At 42.5% G+C, this 13,822-nt stretch overlaps 2 protein-coding genes and 1 pseudogene across 6 annotated transcripts in view; 1 reads left to right on the top strand and 2 right to left on the bottom strand.

Annotated features, from left to right (window-relative positions):
- Positions 1–13,822, top strand: part of endouc (endonuclease, polyU-specific C) — a gene marked incomplete at its 3' end in the record, with an annotated part of 101,309 nt that overhangs the window by 32,580 nt on the left and 54,907 nt on the right. The gene's annotated exons all lie outside the window — the stretch shown is intronic.
- On the bottom strand, positions 1,944–11,932 carry LOC306778440 (uncharacterized protein). Of its 4 annotated transcripts, none has more exons than XM_079269934.1 (5): positions 11,419–11,932; positions 10,503–10,766; positions 3,375–3,626; positions 3,054–3,174; positions 1,944–2,488 (listed from the first exon to the last, which is right to left on the bottom strand). In XM_079269934.1, exons 1-5 carry the CDS (start codon positions 11,596–11,598, stop codon positions 2,409–2,411), a joined length of 897 nt encoding a protein of 298 aa, XP_079126060.1. In that variant the 5' UTR covers positions 11,599–11,932; the 3' UTR covers positions 1,944–2,408. The 4 variants fall into 4 exon arrangements, with proteins under 4 accessions (XP_079126060.1, XP_079126059.1, XP_079126061.1 ...); XM_079269933.1 differs by lacking the exon at positions 3,054–3,174 and adding an exon at positions 2,578–2,722; XM_079269935.1 differs by lacking the exon at positions 3,054–3,174 and adding an exon at positions 2,602–2,722.
- On the bottom strand, positions 8,337–9,013 carry LOC306781414 (citrate synthase-lysine N-methyltransferase CSKMT, mitochondrial-like; annotated as a pseudogene). The gene has a single exon. The product of its transcript is annotated as a citrate synthase-lysine N-methyltransferase CSKMT, mitochondrial-like (transcript).

The raw sequence follows: 13,822 nt of genomic DNA, 5'->3' as shown, positions 1-13,822 counted from the left end.
GTCCCCATTTCTGATTTTGCTTTGTTCATTTAGCTGCTATCTGCCAGCATCTCAGCTGCACTCAAATCCACTAGAGCCCATCGAAAAAACACTATATGTAGTAGACCAGGGGTGCCCACACTTTTTCGGCTTGAGAGCTACTTTTAAAATGACCAAGTCAAAATGATCTACCTACATTAAAAATGCTGAATATCTATATATATATATATATATATATATATATATATATATATATATATATATATATATATATATTTTTTTTTTGGTCATTAACTTACTCTGATGACTTGTGACCCGTGTGTTAGAAAATCAAGTGGCAAATCGCGATCGACATATTGGGCACCCCTGGTTTAAGTGGTTTGTCAACGTTTATCATTTCATAAAGAGGTCATTCTTTACCTTCAGGTTATTTTATAAGTAGTAAATCTATTGTCTCTGCTGTCGGAATGTGGAGGTCCAGTTTGGTGGATAACTCACTCTGTCTGTGTACCTTATCAATTACTTTTTACAATCACTTCAGTAGTTTACTCATTTAATATTATCACCATCCAGATGAAGAAAGTTGCTATACAATAGAGCGAGGAGTCACTTGGTAGCAGTAGTCAGTCCCCTTAGCTCCCCAACCTCCTGCACCCCAACATCTGCTGCCATCAACCCCGGCTCCTGTGCCTCCGTCTCCAGCCACAGCAGCCTGGCATCAGGGTCTTCATCAGAGAACTGGAGCAGAGACCCTGAGCTCCGCAACACCGACAAACACTGCTTCAGCACCTGATTGGCCTTCCATTTCCCTTCCTTAGACCTCAACAAGGCATCTGTGGTGCCCTTATCAACTATAAGGTCCACACTGCTACAACCGTAGTGCTCGTGGAGCTGTGTGCAGTCCAGCTCTACGAACTCAAGCCGAGAGGAAAGATTGTGAGCTTGAATGGCTTTGGTTTGGACGTGTTCATGCATTAGTAGCACAGCTATGGGGGAAATGTCTGCACAAGTGACCCGGACCGGGAGAGGAGAGCGTCTGTAAATACAGGGCCCGAAAGCAGAAGTGCCACAGCCCATAGCCAGGACTTGGAGCAAACCGTCTGGGTGGGGCTTGGTCTGCAATAGGGGCATAATGAAGTCCCGGACAGCATCGAAGCCAAAGAACCACTCAAAGTGTTTGAGGGTGTTTGTGCTGCTGCTGCTCTCAGTGTAGAAGCGGTCCCAAGTTGCTTTCTTATCCATGTTTTCAATCAGTTCAGCTAGGCAGAAACACAGATGGGATTATGTCACGAGTTAGTGAGTGAACATTAGCAGTAAAACACATACAACTTGCCTTAATGCCTCCATCCTTCTGTCATATTTGGAGGGACTTTATGCTGAAGTAAATTTAAAATCCATCAATTTAATGTGTCAAATGTCTTTTCTTTTAATATATGATTTAAGACCTTTTCTTGGGTCCTTAGAAGCCACTAAGCTCGGCATGAAGACGATCTACCAAGCTGACAAACTCAAATGACTCACATTGCTCATTAAAATAAAAAAGCAACATACACTCAACAGTCCTGCATTGAATCCTCCCTTTGTGTACTTTATAATGCTCAGTTCATCTTTAAACTGTTAAATAGATGTGTTGATGTATCCAGGCTGTGTTATATTAGACTGCATTAGCTTGGTGTTGCCAACAAGTTTGCAACTGAGTGTGACGTTATTGCACAACAAAGTGCTACTTTATGGTCAGCTTCTGTAGCTAACATATCGGTGACAATTAGGTAAGACATCAGTGCACACACCTGCAACTCACTTTAACTTTTCTTTCTTACTTATTTGGAGGTTCACGCTATTCCCCCCCAGACCACTCGCTGTGTGCAGACACCCTGCCTGAGTCTCGGTGCAGTGACAATACAATCAAAGGTGTTATGATGTGGTGCGTTCATGGACCCAAATGCAGACTCAGGACAGCAGAGTTATATTTCAAAAAACAATTTTATTTATTTCTCTCAGGCAGAGGAAAAGACAGGAAATACATAGTCAAAAAGGAGGCGTCTCTATGCGCTCCGCATGGGTCCAAGCCGGAAAGTGGCAAAATCCTCTGAGCGGCTGACGAAGCCGACAGGTAAACAGTCACGTCAAACACAGAGGCGCGTCCTCGCGCTCCGCTCTGATCCTAGCCGGAAAGTGGCTGGCAGGCAGGCTGGAACGTCTGTGTGATACCCGAGGCTCGACACAGGAACGCCAAGACTACACAGTTGATCTCCGAGGAACTAACTGGAAGGCTTCTTCGTGCAGGTGAAAACCCGAGGCTCGACACTGGACGGCAGGTAAGTTGAACAGGTAAGGTAACCCTCCGCTCTGATCCTAGCCGGAAAGTGGCTGGCAGGCAGGCTGGAACGTCTGTGTGATACCCGAGGCTCGACACAGGAACGCCAAGACTACACAGTTGATCTCCGAGGAACTAACTGGAAGGCTTCTTCGTGCAGGTGAAAACCCGAGGCTCGACACTGGACGGCAGCTAAATTGAACACAAAAACAGATTGTTAGAGCTAAAAGAGCTAGGTGAGGAGCTAGAAGAAGAGAGAGGAGAAATAGGAGTGAAGATACAATAGGAGGGAGGAGATGGGTCACAGCGAGTGGAGGAGCCAGTGCTGCGTTGTGAGGCTGGGATTCTACGGAGGATGAGCCGTGGGGAGTCGGGGCGGTTGGGGTCCGGGATGAGGAAAGACTTCCACGTGAAGCGTCGTCCCGCCTGAAGGTTTAAAAAAATAAATACAACCATCAGACCACTGCTCCACATCGTGGAAACAAACCAAGGACTGTTACATCATATAGACTTCTCTGCAGGCAGTTCTGTTAGTCATTCGGTATGTGAGTCTCAATGGGAGATGATGAAAGAAACTTATCAAAGTGTTAAAATAACTGTGTGACATTCAGGTTCTTTGTTCTTACCGTGCTCCTGGTTGGAGAGACTGTGTCCGTGCTGCCAGGGTTGTAGTCTGGTGGGGGACTAGGTGAGGAGCTAGAAGAAGAGAGAGGAGAAATAGGAGTGAAGATACAATAGGAGGGAGGAGATGGGTCACAGCGAGTGGAGGAGCCAGTCCTGCGTTGTGAGGCTGGGATTCTACGGAGGATGAGCCGTGGGGAGTCGGGGCGGTTGGGGTCCGGGATGAGGAAAGACCTCCACGTGAAGCGTCGTCCCGCCTGAAGGTTTAAAAAAATAAATACAACCATCAGACCACTGCTCCACATCGTGGAAACAAACCAAGGACTGTTACATCATATAGACTTCTCTGCAGGCAGTTCTGTTAGTCATTCGGTATGTGAGTCTCAATGGGAGATGATGAAAGAAACTTATCAAAGTGTTAAAATAACTGTGTGACATTCAGTTTCTTTGTTCTTACCGTGCTCCTGGTTGGAGGGACTGTGTCCGTGCTGCCAGGGTTGTAGTCTGGTGGGGGACTAGGTGAGGAGCTAGAAGAAGAGAGAGGAGAAATAGGAGTGAAGATACAATAGGAGGGAGGAGATGGGTCACAGCGAGTGGAGGAGCCAGTCCTGCGTTGTGAGGCTGGGATTCTACGGCGGATGATCCGTGGGGAGTCGGGGCGGTTGGGGTCCGGGATGAGGAAAGTCCTCCACGTGAAGCGTCGTCCCGCCTGAAGGTTTAAAAAAATGAATACAACCATCAGACCACTGCTCCACATCGTGGAAACAAACCAAGGACTGTTACATCATATAGACTTCTCTGCAGGCAGTTCTGTTAGTCATTCGGTATGTGAGTCTCAATGGGAGATGATGAAAGAAACTTATCAAAGTGTTAAAATAACTGTGTGACATTCAGGTTCTTTGTTCTTACCGTGCTCCTGGTTGGAGGGACTGTGTCCGTGCTGCCAGGGTTGTAGTCTGGTGGGGGACTAGGTGAGGAGCTAGAAGAAGAGAGAGGAGAAATAGGAGTGAAGATACAATAGGAGGGAGGAGATGGGTCACAGCGAGTGGAGGAGGAACGTAGGGGGACGTAGGGGAACTGTCGTGCCATCTGAGGGTAAAAACACACACAACCCTCAGACCACTGATCCATATCATAGTCATTTCTCATATCACATTGAAAGGATCAGTAGCACAAAGCAGTGTGACTAGATAGAAAGTAAATGTCATACAATAAATGATACGCTCGCAAAAGTATTAGCAGAAACAAACCCAGTACAGTGCAACATGTTTGCATTTGTTTCAGTGTTGTTACTGCAGGAGGCCTTCCATATGTCTACATTGACTAAAAGTCAGAAACATATCAGCACTTTTTCGATAGAAAATATCTTTTAGTGGTTCTTTCACTCTGCTGTTCATTGTGTTAATATGTATGAAAAATATCACAAGTATGTAGGAAATGTGTGAATTGTGAGTTAATATGGATTAAATATATTATCATGCGTGCATCACTTGTGATCCGTATCACCGAGAAGTTATATAAATATAAAGAAACAATATTTCTATTAGCATTTCTCAGTTTAAGCTAACGCTGGACGGTCGGGTCTATAAAGCTAACGTTAGCTAACCAAGAAAGCAGCTTTTGTTCAGATAAACGTGTTTAAACTTGGTCTCAACAGTCAAAAGTCAGTCCTAGTGGATTAATATACACTGATAACTGAAAATATTATCAATATTAGGATAAACATCGGTTCAGATAGATACATAAATAAATACATAAAAAACAGTGGTGGAAAAAGTATATAAATCTCGCTTTTTTGTCCTGCAAAAGTTGATCAGAATCAGACTTACCTTTATCAGTAACGTTAAGTCACGGATGCAGAAAAATCCTGGTTTGAAGGTGTTTCTTGGGAGGTTTCTTCGAGTGAAAGTAGATTTCGGCTTTTTCGAGTGAAAGTAGATTTCGGCTTTTTCGAGTGAAAGTAGATTTCGGCTTTTTCTGACGGACCAACGGTTGGAACAGACTGAATTTAGAAAAAATGCACAATTTGGTAAACATGGTAACGATGGAACGTTCGACTGAGAACAGCTCGTTCTTACCTCAGAGTCTCCATCAGGTCTTCAACAGTCCTCCGCTGCACAAACAGACATTAAATACAACTTTAAGAGGAATATATCCACATGAGCTCAAATAATACAACTAACATGACATTGTGACTCAGTCTCCTGTCGCGTTTGAGAGTCACGTGACCTGCCCAGGGGTTAACCACACATTAAGTCTCCATTCAGGCCTATTTAAAAAACACGGTCTCATATAATGTCCAATAATATAGAGATGCATGTTTGCATGGAGGTTTGAGGGTGTCAGGTTGGACCCTGTCCTTGGTCCTATGTGGTCCTCCAGTGTCCACAGATTGACAGCACGTGGACCTGCTGTTTTCGTTTCCTACATTGTTGTGACAGGAAGCCAGAGTTTCAGAATAAGTGACACAAACATCAATTTGAAATAAAATGAAAACATATTTTCTGAGGTTTGTTTACTGGTCCACATCCTGTCTGTCTTTGGGCCATCGTTGGACAAATGTCTCTCCAGAGACATTACATTTACACACCCCTGCATCACACCTGTATTACTCTCTTTGATCCATTTTCTTTTGTTAAAGTAGAAACTTGATGTAACTTTACTAATTGCTATTGTGCATAGTGGCATGTATGCACATGTTAAATGAGTTGTTTAACAAGTACTTGTGGGAAGAAGCAAAGTTAGTAATGTGCACGAATGAGTTCTTTGGTCCGAAATATTCTGCTAGGATGAACACTGTACACACTTTGGTTAGATTTTAGTCTACATGATTTAAAACACTGACCAAGGACTTGCTGTCATATAATGTATGTAAATGTAGATAATGGTTGGCTGCTATGTAATAGAATTTGTCACCAAGGAATCAAACCCGAAAAACAAATGCTATTTGTACACTTGAAGCACGATTGAGATTACTTACACTTCTTTACATAATTGTTATTGTGGAAAGCATTTTGTACACAGTCTCATCTATATAGTAGTTACAGACATAGATAAAGACAAATATGATGCATATGTTCATTAACACCACTATATTTGCTGTCATCATTACTGTCTGTTTTGCTAACATGAGTAAAATATAATACAGAGATGTGTTTTATCACATCAGAGCTACAATGATCTCAATAAGTTAATGGAACAAATTGTTTTCCTGTGATGCCAATACACACATTTGTGCACTTCTAGCACTCAACCAAATTAGTTGTCAAATACTGTGTTATGCATTTGTTGGCATGTGTGTATTTGTGTGAACTTTGTAGTTTGTGGTTAGATTTTCCTTGAAAGATGTTTTGCATTCTTTACTTCACAGCTGTCACAGAAATGACACATGTCTTGCTCTCTGACTCTTTCAAAACAACTAAAAATAATCATTTTTGAATTGTGATTGAGACAAAATGGCAGATAGGGCAATAGAGAGGCACAGATCTCAAATGTTTCCCAAAAACATGTCGAGACACATTACATCTGTGTAGTTGTTGTGTCCTGTGCATCTCTTTTTCTCTCACTACAGCAAAGGCATGCGAAAATCTGCCAAAAGTCAGCAACCAAAAGGAGGAAGGTTTTTGACTCTAGCCGACAGAGAGCTGAGGGTACAGACCTCCCCGCGCTCAAACCAAAGGTAAGACTACACCTTAGGGCGTAGGAGTACAATTAGATTTAATAGGAAGAGAAAAACTGCTCAAAGTTGTATATCTCCGTGTGGAATCTCTGTCCGAAAATAACTGCAAGAACAGTTTCATGACATTTGAATATGTACAATTCAGCCGATATAAACGTAGGCGCTTTCAATTGTATTTCAGTCACAAGGTTCATCTTCTACTGGGAAAGTAAGTTGATTTGTCCTTTCTTTCTGTGTACATTAGTTTTTAGTGGCACGATTAATCAGCTGAAGCCCAAATGGCGTTCCCTCAGATCCCTCACTGTTTCTGGCTTTATAGATACTGGTTTCCCCTCTTTGAGCCATTGGCTTAAATAGTCTGAGGCGTGTCAACTCATACTGGTGGTATTAGTTTAAAAACAAACACTGAATCTGTGGTATTTTCCTTTCCTTTCCACAACTATAAATCTTAAGATGTATGCATTATAATTTCATTTTCTTTAAACATAACTGTGTTGACAGTATGACCCCCTATCTTCTCAAGCTGCACTACTTCTTTTGAACCTCTTGTAGACTTATACTCTTACTCTTTGACAAGTCACCATCAGAATACAGAGCTCGGCCAAAAGTCTGTTTGTCTTAGTTTGTTCTTGTAAACTTCTCTGCTGGCTGAGACAAAGCAGCCAGGACAGAGGACAGGAGGAATGACATACTACTGTATGTGATACCTGCGTTCTTCATTATTATCATTTATAAACTTCACTCAGGACAATTTAGATTTGTTTCCAGTTATTAGTGGCTTTGCTGTTGTAAACATAACTGTTGCAGCTCTAGAACCAATATTTAGTTCTACCTAAATTACAAATAACTTCTATTCCTGTTCAGATTATTTAGTCATGAAAAAGTATTGATAAGAGTGGCTCCTTGGCCTAAAATCCTAAAGATACCTATCCGTACCTTTAGGCCACCGTAGTTCTATTAGGTACTGAGCTGAGGGTTGTGCAGTTGGTTGCAATTTGCAACCTCACCACTAGATGGATCTAAATCTCACACACTGTTCCTTTCAGGTAATTCTGATAAACCAAGACTTGTTGATCCTTGCGATTTGAATTGTGTCCAGTTAGACGTCTGTTGCTCAGCATATATATATATATTATATATATATATATATATATATATATATATATATATATAAATATATATATATAATATATATAATATATATAATATATATATATATAAATATATATATATATATAATATATATAATATATATATATATATATATAAATATATATATATATAATATATATAATATATATATATATATATAATATATATATATAAATATATATATATATAAATATATATATATATATAATATATATATATATAAATATATATATATATATAATATATATATATATATATTATATATATATATATATATATATATATTTGGTCATTACCTTTCTCTGATGACTTGTGACCCGTGTGTTAGAAAATCAAGTGGCAAAATGCGATCGACATATTGGGCACCCCTGGTTTAAGTGGTTTGTCAACTTTTATCATTTCATAAAGAGGTCATTCTTTACCTTCAGGTTATTTTATAAGTAGTAAATCTATTGTCTCTGCTGTCGGAATGTGGAGGTCCAGTTTGGTGGATAACTCACTCTGTCTGTGTACCTTATCAATTACTTTTTACAATCACTTCAGTAGTTTACTCATTTAATATTATCACCATCCAGATGAAGAAAGTTTCTATACAATAGAGCGAGGAGTCACTTGGTAGCAGTAGTCAGTCCCCTTAGCTCCCCAACCTCCTGCACCCCAACATCTGCTGCCATCAACCCCGGCTCCTGTGCCTCCGTCTCCAGCCACAGCAGCCTGGCATCAGGGTCTTCATCAGAGAACTGGAGCAGAGACCCTGAGCTCCGCAACACCGACAAACACTGCTTCAGCACCTGATTGGCCTTCCATTTCCCTTCCTTAGACCTCAACAAGGCATCTGTGGTGCCCTTATCAACTATAAGGTCCACACTGCTACAACCGTAGTGCTCGTGGAGCTGTGTGCAGTCCAGCTCTACGAACTCAAGCCGAGAGGAAAGATTGTGAGCTTGAATGGCTTTGGTTTGGACGTGTTCATGCATTAGTCGCACAGCTATGGGGGAAATGTCTGCACAAGTGACCCGGACCGGGAGAGGAGAGCGTCTGTAAATACAGGGCCCGAAAGCAGAAGTGCCACAGCCCATAGCCAGGACTTGGAGCAAACCGTCTGGGTGGGGCTTGGTCTGCAATAGGGGCATAATGAAGTCCCGGACAGCATCGAAGCCAAAGAACCACTCAAAGTGTTTGAAGGTGTTTGTGCTGCTGCTGCTCTCAGTGTAGAAGCGGTCCCAAGTTGCTTTCTTATCCATGTTTTCAATCAGTTCAGCTAGGCAGAAACACGGATGGGATTATGTCACGAGTTTGTGTTTTACTGCTAATGTTCACTCACTTACAACTTGCCTTAATGCCTCCATCCTTCTGTCATATTTGGAGGGACTTTATGCTGAAGTAAATTTAAAATCCATCAATTTAATGTGTCAAATGTCTTTTCTTTTAATATATGATTTAAGACCTTTTCTTGGGTCCTTAGAAGCCACTAAGCTCGGCATGAAGACGATCTACCAAGCTGACAAACTCAAATGACTCACATTGCTCATTAAAATAAAAAAGCAACATACACTCAACAGTCCTGCATTGAATCCTCCCTTTGTGTACTTTATAATGCTCAGTTCATCTTTAAACTGTTAAATAGATGTGTTGATGTATCCAGGCTGTGTTATATTAGACTGCATTAGCTTGGTGTTGCCAACAAGTTTGCAACTGAGTGTGACGTTATTGCACAACAAAGTGCTACGTTATGGTCAGCTTCTGTAGCTAACATATCGGTGACAATTAGGTAAGACATCAGTGCACACACCTGCAACTCACTTTAACTTTTCTTTCTTACTTATTTGGAGGTTCACGCTATTCCCCCCCAGACCACTCGCTGTGTGCAGACACCCTGCCTGAGTCTCGGTGCAGTGACAATACAATCAAAGGTGTTATGATGTGGTGCGTTCATGGACCCAAATGCAGACTCAGGACAGCAGAGTTATTTTTCAAAAAACAATTTTATTTATTTCTCACAGGCAGAGGAAAAGACAGGAAATACATAGTCAAAAAGGAGGCGTCTCTATGCGCTCCGCATGGGTCCAAGCCGGAAAGTGGCAAAATCCTCTGAGCGGCTGACGAAGCCGACAGGTAAACAGTCACGTCAAACACAGAGGCGCGTCCTCGCGCTCCGCTCTGATCCTAGCCGGAAAGTGGCTGGCAGGCAGGCTGGAACGTCTGTGTGATACCCGAGGCTCGACACAGGAACGCCAAGACTACACAGTTGATCTCCGAGGAACTAACTGGAAGGCTTCTTCGTGCAGGTGAAAACCCGAGGCTCGACACTGGACGGCAGCTAAATTGAACACAAAAACAGATTGTTAGAGCTAAAAGAGCTAGGTGAGGAGCTAGAAGAAGAGAGAGGAGAAATAGGAGTGAAGATACAATAGGAGGGAGGAGATGGGTCACAGCGAGTGGAGGAGCCAGTGCTGCGTTGTGAGGCTGGGATTCTACGGAGGATGAGCCGTGGGGAGTCGGGGCGGTTGGGGTCCGGGATGAGGAAAGACTTCCACGTGAAGCGTTGTCCCGCCTGAAGGTTTAAAAAAATAAATACAACCATCAGACCACTGCTCCACATCGTGGAAACAAACCAAGGACTGTTACATCATATAGACTTCTCTGCAGGCAGTTCTGTTAGTCATTCGGTATGTGAGTCTCAATGGGAGATGATGAAAGAAACTTATCAAAGTGTTAAAATAACTGTGTGACATTCAGGTTCTTTGTTCTTACCGTGCTCCTGGTTGGAGGGACTGTGTCCGTGCTGCCAGGGTTGTAGTCTGGTGGGGGACTAGGTGAGGAGCTAGAAGAGGAGCTAGAAGAAGAGAGAGGAGAAATAGGAGTGAAGATACAATAGGAGGGAGGAGATGGGTCACAGCGAGTGGAGGAGCCAGTCCTGCTTTGTGAGGCTGGGATTCTACGGAGGATGAGCCGTGGGGAGTCGGGGCGGTTGGGGTCCGGGATGAGGAAAGACCTCCACGTGAAGCGTCGTCCCGCCTGAAGGTTTAAAAAAATAAATACAACCATCAGAACACTGCTCCACATCGTGGAAACAAACCAAGGACTGTTACATCATATAGACTTCTCTGCAGGCAGTTCTGTTAGTCATTCGGTATGTGAGTCTCAATGGGAGATGATGAAAGAAACTTATCAAAGTGTTAAAATAACTGTGTGACATTCAGGTTCTTTGTTCTTACCGTGCTCCTGGTTGGAGAGACTGTGTCCGTGCTGCCAGGGTTGTAGTCTGGTGGGGGACTAGGTGAGGAGCTAGAAGAAGAGAGAGGAGAAATAGGAGTGAAGATACAATAGGAGGGAGGAGATGGGTCACAGCGAGTGGAGGAGCCAGTGCTGCGTTGTGAGGCTGGGATTCTACGGCGGATGATCCGTGGGGAGTCGGGGCGGTTGGGGTCCGGGATGAGGAAAGTCCTCCACGTGAAGCGTCGTCCCGCCTGAAGGTTTAAAAAAATAAATACAACCATCAGACCACTGCTCCACATCGTGGAAACAAACCAAGGACTGTTACATCATATAGACTTCTCTGCAGGCAGTTCTGTTAGTCATTCGGTATGTGAGTCTCAATGGGAGATGATGAAAGAAACTTATCAAAGTGTTAAAATAACTGTGTGACATTCAGGTTCTTTGTTCTTACCGTGCTCCTGGTTGGAGGGACTGTGTCCGTGCTGCCAGGGTTGTAGTCTGGTGGGGGACTAGGTGAGGAGCTAGAAGAAGAGAGAGGAGAAATAGGAGTGAAGATACAATAGGAGGGAGGAGATGGGTCACAGCGAGTGGAGGAGGAACGTAGGGGGACGTAGGGGAACTGTCGTGCCATCTGAGGGTAAAAACTAGGGCTGGGCGATATGGCCTAAAAAAAAAATCTCCGATTTTTTTACAAAAAATCCGATTCACGATTTAAATCGATTTTTTTCCCCCAAAATTTTTTGCAGATGACAGAAGCTGTTGAAAACAATTTTTTCTTTTATTTTGTGATGATTTTCCCAAGTAGGTTGATAAAAATAAAGTGCAAACAAAACCTGAACATTGTAGAAAGGTGCCTGTAGTATACAAAAAGTATTTGGTCACTCTTTTGTTTGCCTGAATCATTTAAATATAAAATTAAATTAAACATAACATTAAATGGCATTAAATAGTAGCCTTCCATTGTAAACAACTGTGCAAATGTAACTTTTTACAGTAAGCTTTTCTAACTGAATACACTGATACAAACACAGCATGAAATAAAATGTATATGACCCTTTAACATTCACATTTTCAAAAGTGCAACATCTGATCTAACATCAACATAACATATTTTGCACAGTAAATAAGTGCATGTAAACAAAATCAAGTGCATTCACAACATAACCAACAGTATTAAACAGTAGTGCATGTTTTTTCTAAATATTTTTTGCCAGGAAGACAAGCCTGTCTACTACCTCTGGCTTCAGGCATGCACGGTGGCATGTAACAATGCCCCCCCCCACACACTGAAAAGCCTCTCAGAGGGGGCACTTGTAGCTGGCACAGAGAGGTATTTCTTTGCTAAAGTACTTAGCCTTGGAAAGTTAAGTTGGTGACGCTTCCACCAGTCAAGTGGATCGGTGTCTGGGTCAACCTGCTGGACCACAGGTCAGTTGTTGCGGAGTAGAATGACATCCCCTCCAGCTCCGCAGAGATCCTTTGGCGTGTACTATTGTACAGCCGAGGCAAGGCAACGTCAGAAAAATGTTTACGGCTTGGTAGCACGTACCTGGGGTCCAAAGCTTTGAGACGGTGAATAAACCCCGGCTTTTCCACGGTGTATATGGGCACCATATCTTTTGCGATATACATCGCGACTGCATCCGTGATGGCTTTCCACCGGGCACTCTTCTTCTCATGCGGAGTACAGTTGGTGAATGTCTCCAAAATGCTGGGTTGTTTTTGTGAGGTGGCGGCGGCAGCAGTGAAGCTGCTGGCCGCCATTGTTTTAGTTTGTAAACAATGCGCGCGCACTCTACTACGGGAAAAAGGGGTGGGGGCGATTTTCTCGATTTTCAATAAAACACATCGCCTTAAAGCACACATTCGAATTAATCGATTAAATCGATTTATCGCCCAGCCCTACCATGGGGCCTAACTCACAAAGCAGGATTACAAATTTAGCTGGTGAACTGCATCTGAGTAACACCCAATGCATCTCTGTTTACTCCAGCCCGTGTTCCAGATCTGCTTTGAAGTGTTTAAAGGTTTTATTCAGCAACGATTAGCTATCCTGCTGCATGAGACTGGTTTCAGGAATCCACTAACGACTGTGTAGAACAGCATATGGAGCATAGACTGTGTTTGAGTCTGTTTTATGTTGCACGGCTTGTGGAAAAGTCAAGCGCATCCAAAGCAAATTAGTTGGCAGGGATAATAAAATATCAACACACAAGCGGGAGGGAGAGAAGTGCTCCTCTGACCGTTGCTGTTGCAATGACAGACAATTTATCTTGAAAGCAACAACTGACCTCATCCCAATAAAACAACGTTAACACAGAGGCATTAGCTAAATGTTTTCTGTCTGCCAAAGCTTCCGCCTTTACTCTTGGCTGCCATTTCTGAGAGTTTGATGTTCTTTCATGGTGCCAACTTCCATGCGCAGTCTTTTCTGAGCTGCAGAGACACAATTTAGGTAAACAAGATAGCTCCTGTTGTGTGTCCCATTTTGTTTCACTATACACTCCCTGGGTAGAGAAAGAATAAATCAAAAGGTCCCATCAGTAGCCACATATCATATTTATATTTAGCGATTTTCCGAATGAATTCCTTGTCAATGAGTCTTTAATTGTTTACAGTTTTATGCAGTGCGCAAGATGCTGCTGTCTCTTACTGTTCGGCTGAGTTTAATGCAGTGAAAGATTTTTAAATAAGTCAGATGACCATTTAACTTCACACTGACCATGTAGTGTGATTTATTAACATGCAGTAATTTATGGTTGTATGTGATTTTGTAGTGATTTGTGTGGCAAAACAATTTGTGCTCTCAATTTCAGCTGCCACTCCAATCAGAATCATATATTTGTTACGATTAA

This window comes from Melanostigma gelatinosum (assembly GCF_949748355.1).
Source record: "Melanostigma gelatinosum genome assembly, chromosome: 1".
In the NCBI taxonomy this organism is placed as follows: Eukaryota; Metazoa; Chordata; class Actinopteri; order Perciformes; family Zoarcidae; genus Melanostigma; species Melanostigma gelatinosum.
This window is presented reverse-complemented; position numbering and strand designations above follow the sequence as displayed.

Coding starts and splice junctions, on each gene's coding strand:
- LOC306778440 (XM_079269932.1), bottom strand. CDS start 11,598: ATGGCACGACAGTTCCCCTACGTCCCCCTACGTTCCTCCTCCACTCGC. Junction 10,767..11,418: donor TCCCTCCAACCAGGAGCACG/GTAAGAACAAAG, acceptor TTAAACCTTCAG/GCGGGACGACGCTTCACGTG. Junction 3,627..10,502: donor TCCCTCCAACCAGGAGCACG/GTAAGAACAAAG, acceptor TTAAACCTTCAG/GCGGGACGACGCTTCACGTG.